Source organism: Podarcis erhardii (genome assembly GCF_964252035.2).
Source record: "Podarcis erhardii genome assembly, chromosome: 2".
NCBI lineage: Eukaryota > Metazoa > Chordata > Lepidosauria > Squamata > Lacertidae > Podarcis > Podarcis erhardii.
Window position 1 is genome coordinate 19,214,648 of NC_138498.1, and position 13,698 is coordinate 19,228,345.

At 45.2% G+C, this 13,698-nt stretch overlaps 1 protein-coding gene across 1 annotated transcript in view; it reads left to right on the forward strand.

The window, feature by feature from the left end:
* STXBP4 (syntaxin binding protein 4) overlaps window positions 1-13,698 on the forward strand; it is a 136,031-nt gene that overhangs the window by 4,609 nt on the left and 117,724 nt on the right. Inside the window, exons 2-4 of the mRNA XM_081849703.1 lie at window positions 6,251-6,336; window positions 8,647-8,779; window positions 10,312-10,444. Coding sequence (XP_081705829.1) covers window positions 6,270-6,336; window positions 8,647-8,779; window positions 10,312-10,444 — 333 coding nt within the window. The 5' untranslated portion in view covers window positions 6,251-6,269. The remainder of the gene's footprint in view (window positions 1-6,250; window positions 6,337-8,646; window positions 8,780-10,311; window positions 10,445-13,698) is intronic.

Genomic DNA, 13,698 nt, shown 5'->3' on the forward strand with positions numbered 1-13,698 from the left:
TCTTAGGATTGTGGGCTTACTGTGAGAGTCATATTAAAGCTATTCATTGCTAGGCATGCATTGCCTTTCAGCTCATAGAGACAATTTCCTGTTGCATAATAGCAGAGTCCTTGGAGAAAATCTGTATATTTTAACCCTTACATTTTCAACAGAGCTGTTGACATAATTGCAAACAGCATCAGCAACCAGCCACGTGTCTTCACTCATTGGCAGAGCTGAAGAAGCAGAAAGTAAAACATTTTAAAAAGATTTATTCAAGCCTATAAGGGAGCAAAATGGCCATAGACATTGGCATGATCCCACTGCAACTCTTCACCCCTCCATTTTCTCTCACCTTGCCTTAGCCTTTCCATCACCGTTTCTCTCTAGCAATCAGGAAATGGCTTACAGCAAAAGCCATTCGTTTTTTCCCCAGAAGAACTTTTCTGAAACAGCTTATTGCCGGGAGGGGTGGGTACTTAAAGAAAGCAAATTAATTTGTTCCTGCTGAATTTGTTCCTGCTGTAATAATAAAATCTCTCCCTCACCCTTTGAAATCAAAAGAGAAGTAGAAGTGTGACAAGCTCATCAGTTTATTATCTTTTCCTGAAAAGTGGATAATTAGCTGCTGTCTTTCTCATTTGTGAATTGTAGTCTTGTATTGCATCAGATAGTAGGACGCGAGTGGCGCTGTGGTCTAAACCACAGAGCCTAGGGCTTGCCGATTCGAAGGTCGGTGGTTCGAATCCCTGCGACGGGGTGAGCTCCCGTTGCTCGGTCCCTGCTCCTGCCAACATAGCAGTTCAAAAGCACGTCAGAGTGCAAGTAGATAAATAGGTACTGCTCCGGCGGGAAGGTAAACGGCGTTTCCGTGCGCTGCTCTGGTTTGCCAGAAGCGGCTTAGTCATGCTGGCCACATTACCTGGAAGCTGTCTGCGGACAAACACCAGCTCCCTCGACAAGGGAGCGCCTCAACCCCAGAGTTGTCCACAACTGGACTTAACGGTCAGGGGTCCATTTACCCTTTTTATTGCATCAGATACGGTGGTATCTCAGGTTTGATTTCCTCCCCTTCTTTTATCAGCATTACACTTCTGCTAATGCAGACAAGTATATCAGATCCTCTTGTCTCTAGATTCACACAAGGCACTAGGAATTGGTGGCAGCCATCTGTGTCCAAAGAAAGCTCTGTTAATTTCCCTTAATTTTTGACCTAGCATTGTCCGTACATTGGTACCTCAGGTTACATACACTTCAGGTTACAGACTCCGCTAACCCAGAAATAGTACCTCGGGTTAAGAACTTTGCTTCAGGATGAGAACAGAAATCGTGCAGCAGCGGAAGGCCTCATTAGCTAAAGTGGTGTCTCAGGTTAAGAACAGATTCAGGTTAAGAACGGACTTCTGGAACGAATTAAGTTCTTAACCCGAGGTACCACTGTACATCTTTTCACTGTGCAATTGCCAGCTGTATACATACGGCTTTCTCTGTCTCCTTATCCTGTCTCTTCCTATTGTACAGATTTGAGGTATTTTCTTAATCCCCTTTCAGCCAAGGAATGCTGACCTAGTTTTCTCTATCCTTCTTGAATAATTAAAATCCACAAGCAGTTTGATCATTCCGGTAGACAGAATTAAACTCCTTGTTGTATGCTTGCTGTCACTGTGGTATAAATAGCAGTGGGGAATTTTTTTCTTTCTCTTGCAGTAGCGAGGCTGTTCTGTGATTTCCAGTACCTTTTCATCAAGGCCAGCCTAACACATTGTGCTGCCTTAGTTGAAATACAAGATTCCACCCCCCCCCACTTCAATTCTATGTACAAAAGCTGTTCGGGTTGGCAGTAGAACCTTTTCTTCAGCTCTGGCGATGGGACATCCTCCACAGCCTTTGAAATTAGCCAGGCGCCAGGGGCATTTTGATCCTGGCTATCGGCCACTTGTGACCAAGTGAAGATGCCTGGGCAACAGCATGGCACCTGATGTATCCACCACCTGGAGGTGCAAGCCTGGGGAATCCTTGGATCGTGACTGTTTTCACCCGCTAGCAACACATCCTGTAGAATTCTATCCTTAATATTTTATCTGCACAGTCAGAATGAATTTCAGGAACCAAGAAGTTGTATTGTCAAATGTGGCTTTCGAGCCGTCTAACCCCCAAATGGCAATTAGGCATTTTATTTTGGTGACTGTAACCCCGGTTTAAGGAGCCATTTCGCACCTAGTTTATATATCTTGAGTTTCTAACACTGGTCCTCCTCTACACCTGAAGGCATCTAGCTAGCTCAGGGAGGTGATGGGCAGGTTGTATAGCAGAAATAGCTCTTTCCACCTATATCTTGCTGATGTTCTCCACTCCAGCCCCAGCCCCCTGAGCCATCTTCCTTAATCCGCCTGATGTTAGGGCTGGCCCTGTCTTTAATCCGCACCTGCAAAGCTTTACAGTGGTGCCCCGCAAGACGAATGCCTCGCAAGACGAAAAACCCGCTAGACGAAAGGGTTTTCCGTTTTTCGAGGCGCTTCGCAAGACGAATTTCCCTATGGGCTTGCTTCACAAGACGAAAACATCTTGCGAGTCTTGCGAGTTTTTTCCCTCCCCCCCCCTTTTTCTAAGCCACTAATAGCCGCTTAGCTGCTAATAGCCGCTAATAGCGCTAAGCCGCTAAGCCGCTAATAGGGATGCTTCGCAAGACGAAAAAACCGCTAGATGAAGAGACTCGCGGAACGGATTATTTTCGACTTGCGAGGCACCACTGTATAAGACCTAGGAACAGCATATCTGGGAGGCCTGCACTCTCTTGCCCTCCCTGAGTTCTGCTCAGTTTCCTTTTATACCAGGAGTCAGCAAACCTTTTAAGGAGGGGGCCGGTTCACTGCCCCTCAGACCTTGTGGCGGGCCGGACTGCGCACATGCGTGCACACACACGTGGCGGAGAGGGGCTTCTCTCTCTCCCCCTCTCCCCCACCCCCTCCCTTCCCCCTGCTTTCCTACCTCCTCTGCCTGCGGTTGGGAGCTGTCAGTGGTGGTGGCACCTCTCCTTTCCGGGCCAGTTTTTCTGGGCACCAGGCGCGGGGCCAGCAGGCACACCAAGCTCCAGCCGAAGCCCCACGACGCACCCGTCATGATGGCCACAGTGCCGCCATGGACGGAGAGGCCAGTGGGCGGGTGGCGAGTCTGGGCCACGCCTCAACATGCATGTGGCGAGGCTTTGGGTTGGCTGGCACCAATCAAAGCCGAGCTCCCTTCCTCCGTAAGGTGGGGAGAAGCCAGGAGGGAGGAGGCGCCGCTGTGTGGGCGGGGGGAATGGCGCCCGAATTTTTTTTTTGCAAAAAAAATGGTGCAGCCCGAACGATCAAGCCAATCCAGGCAGCGATTCCAGGACCATTTACAGGCCGGATCCAGAGGTCAATTGGACCTGATCCGGACTGCATACCTTAGTTTGCTGACCCATGTTTTATACTCATGAAAGTCAGGTGCAAGAACAGGGCAGAGACTTAATGGTAGTGGCTCCAGTATTATGGAAACGGCTTCCCAGTCAAGACTGCCAGTTCCCAAAGAAGTAGGCATTTAGGAAAGATTGTGTAAGACAGGTGTGAGGGACTGGATTTGACTTGTGGGCCATGTCCTGAAACCCGCCCCGCCCCCGTCCACCCCAGTGGGTGGAATCCAAGCCTGTTTGCAAAAGAAAAAAACGTTTTTGTTATACAGATGTGCTCCCAATTGGAACTAGGCCCAGCGGGTCACATTAAAAAGCCCAGTCTGTCTTGGTTCCCCCCCACCCTTATGTACATCATTTTCACCTTATTGATGTCCCTATCTAAGTGCAGTGTTTTTTTTAAATTGCAAAACCCTTGCAATACACCTCCTTTAAACTTCACATAAGATGAGCTCCAGGCTATGCTCATGGCTTTCGGATTTGAGGGGTATCTGACATTGCACAGTAGCAGCCCTATCTGTAGATTATATTTTTTTTCTTGTTTGAGTTCATACAAGGATGTGCAAACATTACTGATATCCGGGTCTTTCCAATGAGTGGCTCTTTTCCAGGTTTGTTTATTGTCTTACGTTAAATGTTGTGAGGATCCTATGCCCTTTTAAAATGTGTTTTGTGGGGGTGGGTTATGGGTTGTTTTTATTTTGATTATATATTTTATGGTTTTATATTTTGATTTTATTCTATGAACCGCCCAGAGACCTCTGGGTATAAGCAAGTATATAAATAATAATAATAATAATAATAATGTGCTCAGTTGTACTTTTGCAAGTGGTGCATCTTAACCATATTTGAAATTGAACTCCAGCTTGAACTGGGGCCATTGATTCTTGTATCATTTGTTCTTGAATTTAAAGAATCGTAGAATTGTAGATTCAGGTACGTAGCCGCGTTGGTCTGACGCAGTAGAAATATATAAAATAAATAAATAAATTGTCCAGTAGCACCTTAGAGACCGACTAAGTTTGTTCTTGGTATGAGCTTTCTTGTGGATGTGTATCTGAAGAAGTGTGCATGCACACGAAAGCTCATACCAAGAGCAAACTTAGTCGGTCTCTAAGGTGCTACTGGACAATTATTTTTTTATTTTTAAAAATATATTTCTAGTAGGGACGTGGGTGGCGCTGTGGGTAAAACCACAGTGCCTAGGACTTGCCGATCGTATGGTCGGCGGTTCGAATCCCCGCGGCGGGGTGAGCTCCCGTCCTTTGGTCCCAGCTCCTGCCCACCTAGCAGTTCGTAAGCACCCTTAAGTGCAAGTAGATAAATAGGTACCGCTTTATAGCGGGAAGGTAAACGGCGTTCCGTGAACGGCGCTGGTGCAGGTTCGCCAGAGCAGCTTCGTCACGCTGGCCACTTGACCCGGAAGTGTCTGCGGACGGCGCCGGCTTCCGGCCTCTAGAGTGAGATGAGCGCACAACCCTAGAGTCGGACAAGACTGGCCCGTACAGGCAGGGGTACCTTTACCTTTACCTTAAGGTACTACTGGACAATTTTTATTTTTTAAAAATATATTTCTAGTAGAGCTGTAGAGTTGGAAGGGACCACGAGAGTTACAGAGTTACTAATCCAGCCCCCGCCATGCAGGAAACCTTTGGCCAGCATGGGGCTCTGTGATTAAGAGTTTCATGCTCTGCTGTCTGAGAATTTTTCTTCCAGCATTCTCCTTCTGGCGTGGGACTAGGTCAAGCACTGCTGCAGGAATTCCCTGCCATGTAAGAGGCTGAATGAAAGCAAAGTTTTCGTCCAGCGTTTGGTAAGGGTTGTATGCAACCAAGTTGTCCGAGGACTTCTGCCTGAACAATAGAAACTGATTTAGAGGGGGTGCGAGAAGTGGCAGAGGAAGTCCTTTTGCATTGTCGTGCTATACATGTTCTCCCTAGCAGAGAGCACGTGTCGCGGTGGGGGATACAAGCCACCCCAGTGTTGCTGGGCGGATTTGCGGAGTGACCCGGGCAGTGAATTGGTTAATTGGGTCGCTGGGGACGATTGCTTGTTGCCAGTTTTGAAGGAGGGGTCAGAGGTTTTAAATATTGGTCGCCCAACTTTGGGCGTCCTCTTGGCTGCTTGCACCGGATCACCCGCCCACCCTCCCTGTATTGGGGGGGGGGTTGTTCGCTTGACCTTGCTATGCCTGTCATGGGGTCGTCTGCTTTGAGGCAGGGGCCTGGTAGGAATTCTGTCCATTTGGCTGATTGTCTGGTGCCATTTGGTTTTTGCCTACTGCATAGCAAATCGTCACAACTTGTAAGGTTGGCGGTTAGGCATTGGTTCAAATTGGTTGGTGGAGTGGTAAGTGCCTACCCCTCCAATGGTGGTGCGGAAAGGGAATTCCGTTAAAGGAATCCAGGGGCTTGCCATTCTTTTCGTCCTTGTCCCTGGCATCGGACTTGGGCCGTGCAAGCCACCAGGAGCATGAGGGTGAAAAGTGAGGGACTGAGGCTCAGCTTCATTTTCTCCCCAAAATTGTTTCCCTCACTGGCTTCCGCTGGAATCCGGAAGTAAGTTCTGTCCCTGGGCAAGGACAGATAGTTGGAACCAATGCCTAAGCAACCACTCACTTGTGTGTATTTAAATAAAGTTGTGGCCAAAATCGTGCCAAAAACCCAAACCAAAATTGATGTGTGATGTGTGAATTATTGGGGGGTGGCTTGGGGACCTCGAAACGCAACAACTTTGTTGGATGCAATCCTCGGTGCCATTTCCTTGAAAAGCCTTGGAACGAGACGTTCAGAAGTGACATCGATATATAAAACATCTCTTCATCCTCTTTGTTCCCAGGGTAGAATTTCTGAACCTGATGGAGAAGTTCAGCTCGCATAGCAACACAGACTCTGTGAGGAATTCCCCGACACAACTCCTAGCTGGTGAGCTGCTGGTTATATATATATTCTTTGTGCAGCGTAGAATATGTTTGGTGGCCTGGTGGCCTCCATTAATATTTCAGGTCGGTAGGAATGCTTGCATGAATTGGAAAGTAGACCCTTAACCCAGATTTTACATGTGGGTTGATGTTTGATGGACAGAAAGGACACCTCTGTTCAATCGATACTCCCTTACAAATCAGTTGAGCAAGAGAGAAGTGTGGCAATGCCCCCTAGGGGCTCATTTCACACATTACAAAGCAGTGTCTTGGTCCTCATTGGTTTGTAACAGCATAAAGTCCCTTGCTTGTACAGTGGTACCTCGGGTTAAGTACTTAATTCATTCTGGAGGTCCGTTCTTAACCTGAAACTGTTCTTAACCTGAAGCACCACTTTAGCTAATGGGGCCTCCTGCTGCTGCCGCTGCGCTGTTGGAGCACGATTTCTGTTCTTATCCTGAAGCAAAGTTCTTAACCTGAAGCACTATTTCTGGGTTAGCGGAGTCTGTAACCTGAAGCGTATGTAACCTGAAGCGTATGTAACCTGAGGTACCACTGTAATTTGGGAACACTCTGAGCTGCATAAGTAGTTACTATACAAGGCAATTGCCACTAAATACAAGGTGTGACTGGAATGTTTGGCGAATGGTCACAGAAATCTGACAGCGAGAAATATTCAGTCGGTATCGGAAACCCACAAAATGCGCACTGTTGTGTACGGAGATGAAGCCGTAACTCGAAAGACAGTATATGAGTGGTTTAAGCATTTCCGAGAAGGGTGGCAAGCCATCGAAGTTGACCCTCAGTCTGGCAGGCCGTCGATGAGCAGAACGGCGGCAAACGTCGATAGAGTTTGTGAGTTACTGATGCAGAATTGGCGTTTGTCCATCAGAATGATGGCGGAAGAATTGTATATTCCGCATGAAATCGTTACTGAGGTTACTGAGTTGTCCCACCCTCCATATTCTCGCGATCTGGCCCCACCGGATTTCTTCCTTTTTCCCAAACTGAAATCTGCACCGAAAGGGCACAGATTTCCCAACATTTCACACATCCAAGCTTTTGTGACGAGGGAACTGAAAGCAGTACGAAAAGAGGATTTCTTCAGAGGTTTACAACAGTTCTATGAATGTTGTCAATGGTGCATTGTTTCAGAGGGGGGGCTACTTTGAAGGCCTGTAAGGTATGTATGTTCAAATATTTCTCACTGTCCGATTTCTGTGACCATTCACTGAACTTTCCAGTCACACCTTATATGAACAGCAAATCGAGACAAAGACCAGCAAGCCAACTGCTCAGTACTAGTCCAGCCCCAAGAAACCTGTATGGCTCTTCTTGCATCAGTTTTGATCACCTGTGTTGCAAATTGCCGATTTGAGGTTTCCAGAAGGTAACTGAGGATATACAGGGGTACCTTGGTTCTGAAACTTAATCCATTACGAAAGTCTGTTCCAAAACCAAAGCGTTCCAAAACCAAGGCATGCTTTCCCATAGAAAGTAATGCAAAATGGATTAATCCGTTCCATACTTTTAAAAACAACCCCTAAAACAGAAATTGAACATGAATTTTACTATCTAATGAGACCATTGATCCATAGAATGAAAGCAATAATAATGCACTGCACTATAAAACAAATACAGTCGTACCTCTTGTTACATCAGTCTCTGGGTGCGTTTTTTCAGGATATGAACGCAGCAAACCTAGAAGTGCATGCTTCCAGGTTTCACCCGGCGCGCATTTGCAGAAACACTCTACACGTCTTGCACATGCGCAGAAGTGTTCTGTGCGTCTTGCGCATGCGCAGAAGTGCTCTTTCACGCCATGCACGTGTGCAGAAGTGGCGCTCTAGTTGCGGACTTTCGGGGTGTGAAGAGCACCCTGGAACAGATCGAGTCTGTAACTAGAGGTACCACTGTAAGAGTATTGTAGATGATAAAAATTAAATTAATTTTTTTTTCTTACCTTCACCGATGATGGTCATTGTTTGGATAGGGGGCTTTTATCCGTTTCTGCAGTCACACAATCAATCAGTCAGTAGCTGAACAGGGTTCCGCACAGTCACAAAAACAAATTAACCGAAAAAGCCTTAAAAACAAAAACGCAAAATAAAAAGTAAAAACAAAAGTGCCAAACTTAATCCGTTCCGGAAGTCCGTTTGACTTCCGAAATGTTCGAAAACCAAGGCGCAGCTTCTGATTGGTGCAGGCACCCTGCAAACAAAAGCCGACAACCACATTTGAGCATTTGAGAACCAAGACGTTTGAGAACCAAGGTACCACTGTATGTCCTTTTGCCTTTCTCTCTCCTTCTAAGGTAAACCTGCTGACAGCCTCTCTTTGGGATCGTCTTCGAGGTCACTAAGCCCACAGCTGCTGTATCCAAGCGACATCATTGCAAACCACCACGGAAAGCCCCTGACAGCAACTTCTCTTCAAGCCACCACAAAGTAATGTTTGAAATCATTTGCAGGTTGTTTCTCCGTCCCCCTGCTCCCAGAATTTGTGGGAAATACCTATTGAAAGCATGACAGTGTTAGCGTTCCAGAAGCCATCTTACCTACCCTGAGCTGCCAAAAGCGAATGGAAGCAATCAAAGCAGAACTTGTATGAATTCTGACGCATTCATTTATTTCATGTTCTGTTTCTCTGCAAATCTGCTTGGAAAGCAAGTTGGCTGTGGAATTCATCAGGCGTGGGCATCCATTTCGCCCTGTCTGGTCTAGCACTGGTGGTTTTTTCTGTAAATGTGAATACAGTGGTACCTCGCTAGACGAAATTAATTCGTTCTGCAAGTTTTTTCGTCTTGCGATTTTTTTGTCTTGCGAAGCACGGACTTTGGAAAAGCTTCAAAAATCACCAAAGTCTTCAAAAACCTCAAAAAAGGCTACCACACCGCGTGCTATGAGTTGCTCCTTGAAGTCAAGTCGCAACTGCACCCCCTGAATGCACCCTGGGTATTAACGGTTTTAATAAAAAAGGAAACAAACTTGCAAGACGTTTTCGTCTTGCGAAGCAAGCCCATAGGGAAATTTGTCTTGTGAGGCAACTCAAAAAACGAAAAACTCTTTCGTCTTGCGAGTTTTTCATCTTACGAGGCATTCGTCTTGCGAGGTACCACTGTACCTGCAGCAGCCTTCTGCCATGTTTGTGTGCTCCAGGTGCTGTGGACTCCAATTTCCATCAGCCCTTGCTAGCTTATTGGAAGGAGAAAAATAATCATCTCCTTAATAACAATTTAAACAATTTATTTAACTGAAACAATAACGTTATAGCATATGTATCCATATTTGTTCACTGATGTGGTTACACTTTTTTTTTTTTTTTTAAACCAACAACTTAGGCTGAGTTTTAGCACACATGAAAAACTTAAAACAGATCCTTATTTCCTGATAGCCTTTGGGCTATAATGTAACTCAAAACTATCTTTAGAAAGATTGTTCCTCCAAAACCATTTTGTTTTAAAAATCTAATTTAAATTTTAAAAAAATCCAATTTAAATAAAATCTAATTAAATGAAAAAATATCAAATTTTAAAATTATTTTTTAAAAATCATTGATTTTTATCCACCCTGCCAAGGTATCTTCCTTTGACTGCTTTATTATCAAACGCAGATTGTGTAGGGATTCCTCCTGGGCCGACTGAAGCAGATTTGTCTTTTATGAGAGCAGGAGGTTGGACTCGATGGCCCTTGTGGTCTCTTCCAACTCTATGATTCTATGATTCTATGATAAAGCTCTGCTCCGAAGGTTCCCGTCCGCACAGCAGTGCTGGATTCCACCTCTGGTTACACAAACAGCCACCTGTAGCTGCATCTTTACACCGAAGGCTGCTCGCCCAATTAAGATGTAAGCATCTTGGAGCAACCTTGATGCCATAGCATCCTTAGGAGAAAACAAAAGGAGTTGTCTGCTTCAGGCTGATCCTGGTGTTCCAGCCACTGACCTTTGAAAGCTAACTTTGTTTTCTCTTCTTGTCTAGTGACAGCGTGTTTCAGATCATCACTGTTTCCAAGGGAACAGGCCTTGGCTTGAACGTTGTAGGAGGCATCAACAGGAACGAAGGGCCCTTGGTGCATATTCTGGAAGTTATTCCTGGAGGTGATTGTCATAAGGTAGATCAAGGGAGGGACATCTCTTCGCTCCTTTTCCCCTTTTTCAAGCTGGGGGTATTACTTAGTATCTGCTTAGGTGTTGTAAGAGCATTTCAAAATCGGATCTTATTTATTGTATTGTGGCGCTTTTCAAAATCAACTCCAGACTTCTCTGCTGTTCCCTTCCTTATGTTTATTTGTCATTAAACCGGACTTGAGAAAGGCAATCCTTTAAATACAGTGGTAGCTTGGTTCTCAAACGCCTTTGTACTCAAACAACTTGGAACCCGAACGCTGCAAACCCGGAAATAAGTGTTCCAGTTTCCAAACTTTTTTTGGAAGCCGAATGTGCTCCGATTTGAGTGCCACGCTTCAATTTTGAGTGTTGCACTGATGTCTGCGTTTTTGTTTTTGCGGCTTTTTCGTTTTGTTTTTGTGACTGTGTGGAACCCAGTTCAGCTACTGATGGATTGATTGCATGACTGCAGTACATTGTTTATTGCTTTCATTTTATGGCTCAATGGTTTCGTTAGATGGTAAAATTCATGTTAAATTGCTGTTTTAGGGGTTGGATTAATCCATTTTGCGTTACTTTCTATGGGAAAGCACACTTTGGTTTTGGAACGCTTTGGTTTTGGAACAGACTTCCGGAACGGATTAAGTTTGAGAACCAAGGTACCACTGTAGAGGACTGCCCCTTGTAAAGTAGGAGACATGGCCATCCTAGTGCCAAGGAAGGCAGTTCTGCACCATAAACATCCCTGATAGATCTACCTGTCCATATATGTGTGTGTGTGTGTGTGTGTGTGTGTGTGTGTGGTGTTGTTGTTGTTGTTTAGTCGTTTAGTTGTGCCCGACTCTTCGTGACCCCATGGACCAGAGCACACCAGGCACTCCTGTCTTCCACTGCCTCCCACAGTTTGGTCAAACTCAGGCTGGTAGCTTTGAGAACACTGTCCAACCATCTCGTCCTCTGTCGTCCCCTTCTCCTTGTGATCTTTCCCAACATCAGGGTCTTTTCCAGGGAGTCTTCTCTTCTCATGAGGTGGCCAAAGTATTGGAGCTCAGCTTCAGGATCTGTCCTTCCAGTGAGCATTCAGGGCTGATTTCCTTCAGAATGGATAGGTTTGATCTTCTTGCATTCCATGGGACTCTCAAGAGTCTCCTCCAGCACCATAATTCAAAAGCATCAATTCTTCGGTGATCAGCCTTCTTTATGGTCCAGCTCTCACTTCCATACATCACTACAGGGAAAACCAGAGCTTTTACTATACGGACCTTTGTTGGCAAGGTATATACATATACTAGGTTTGGCAAGGTTTATATCTATATAAAAACTTACTTTAGGGATGAAAATTAACTCATTACAGTACTTGGGCAGTCTGTTCCACTTCAGAACCTCTTTCACTCAAAATATTTCCTGATGTCTACAGCAGATGTCCTTGTCTGTCCTATAGGCAGTGGACAGAGTAAGCAATAATGCCCACTCCTCAGTTGTATGATCTCATAAATACTTGTAAAATAGCCCCTTTTTTAAACCATCCTTTCCTTCGCTGAAATGCACCATTCTTCTTAGCTCATAAAAAACTGCCCTTTGTCATTTTCGTAGCTCCTCTCTAAACCTTTCCCAAGTTTCCATCATCCTTCCTGAATTTTTTATGCCCACAACGGAACAGGATGCTCCAATTAAGTCTTACCAGCACCAGATTAATTCCTTAAATCTTTGAAACTGCACTCCAGTTTCCAATCGCCTAAAATGGTGTTATTGCCTTATTTGTTACCCCCTGCTAAGAAAAGCACGTTCAGTCCTATTTAGTTACCGTGCGTTGTGTTTTCACTTAATTGCTACCGTTGAAACTAATGGGAGATATCTAAGAAGGAATTAAAGAAAAAAGAAAAAGATATGGCTTTTCATAAATCTAATACAAGCATTGATAGAGAGATTTTACAGATGCTTTTTTGCGCTCCCTCAAGCCCTGGCTGGATCTAGAGACATCAGAGGAGTATTTCAGTTTAAAGCGTTGTCAATTTAAACAGGGAAAACAGGTAGGGGGGAACGGGACTGCACATCGCCACCTGGTGGCACAATGTTATATCGTACATACAATGCATATAAATCGCTTTTTCTTTACCAGTCTAGCCGAGTCCCCCTTGTGTGTAAATAGAGAACATGCCCTGCCGGGCATATTGTTTTCATCCCTGTCCCCTGAAATATCATCTCGCTCTTTATCTTCATGTTGCTTTACAAGCAGTGAAGTGTGAACCCCAGCGCGGCTAGATTCATATACGCCTCGAGTAAAACAAAAAGCTCACACAGAGGTTCAAAGTTGACTTGCTTTTAATTTTAGCCCAGTCTGGAAACTGGGCCGTAAAACACAACAAGAAGAGCACAGCACTGGAAATAATGAAGGCTCTTAATGGCCTCCTGTTACAAGTCTCTCTCCCTTCTCCCCTTTCTCTTTATTGAACTTAGCAGCATGGAAAGCTTGTGTTGGGACCTCTGTTAGGCTTCTTTTTTGGTGAGATTGTATAGCAGAAAAAGCTCTGCGGCATTCGCATATAACCTTTTGACCTTCATTAGAAGGTGATCGGTGCCTTTAATTACCTTAAATGCTTTGTTTGATGTGCATGAGCCTAGGGCTTGCCGATCAGAAGGTCGGTGGTTCGAATCCCCACGACGGAGTGAACTCCCGTTGCTCGGTCCCTGCTCCTGCCAACATAGCAGTTCGAAAGCACGTCAAAGTGCAAGTAGATAAATAGGTACCACTCCAGCGGGAAGGTAAATGGTGTTTCCGTGCACTGCTTTGGTTCGCCTAGACCTGGAAAGCTGTCTGCGGACAAAACGCTGGCTCCCTCGGCCAGTAAATCAGCATTGTGACATTTCTGTATGCAATACAAATGGTTGTGTGTGTGTGCATGTGTACATGCGTGCACATAAAACTAGAAACTAAGTTTACAGATTGTGGTCTGTAACCGTAATTTCCAATTGCATGGGGGGTGATCAGATTGCAAAATATGTCTGTGATCTCTCTGCTCCTTTGTTAGCCATGTTCATATGAATGGTGTTTGTGCAGGAATAACCCTTGAGCTAAAGGCTGCACACTTGCCCATTGTTTCTCACACTTTCTCCATTGAGACAAAGTTTTGCATCATGTGCAAAACAGGAACTAATGCATTTATTGATGGCAACATTAAGTGTCCCTAAACATGTCCTCAAGCAGTGAGCGGTTTAGGAGCAGGGCTTAGTTTCTACAATGTGCTGTTTGATTATAGCA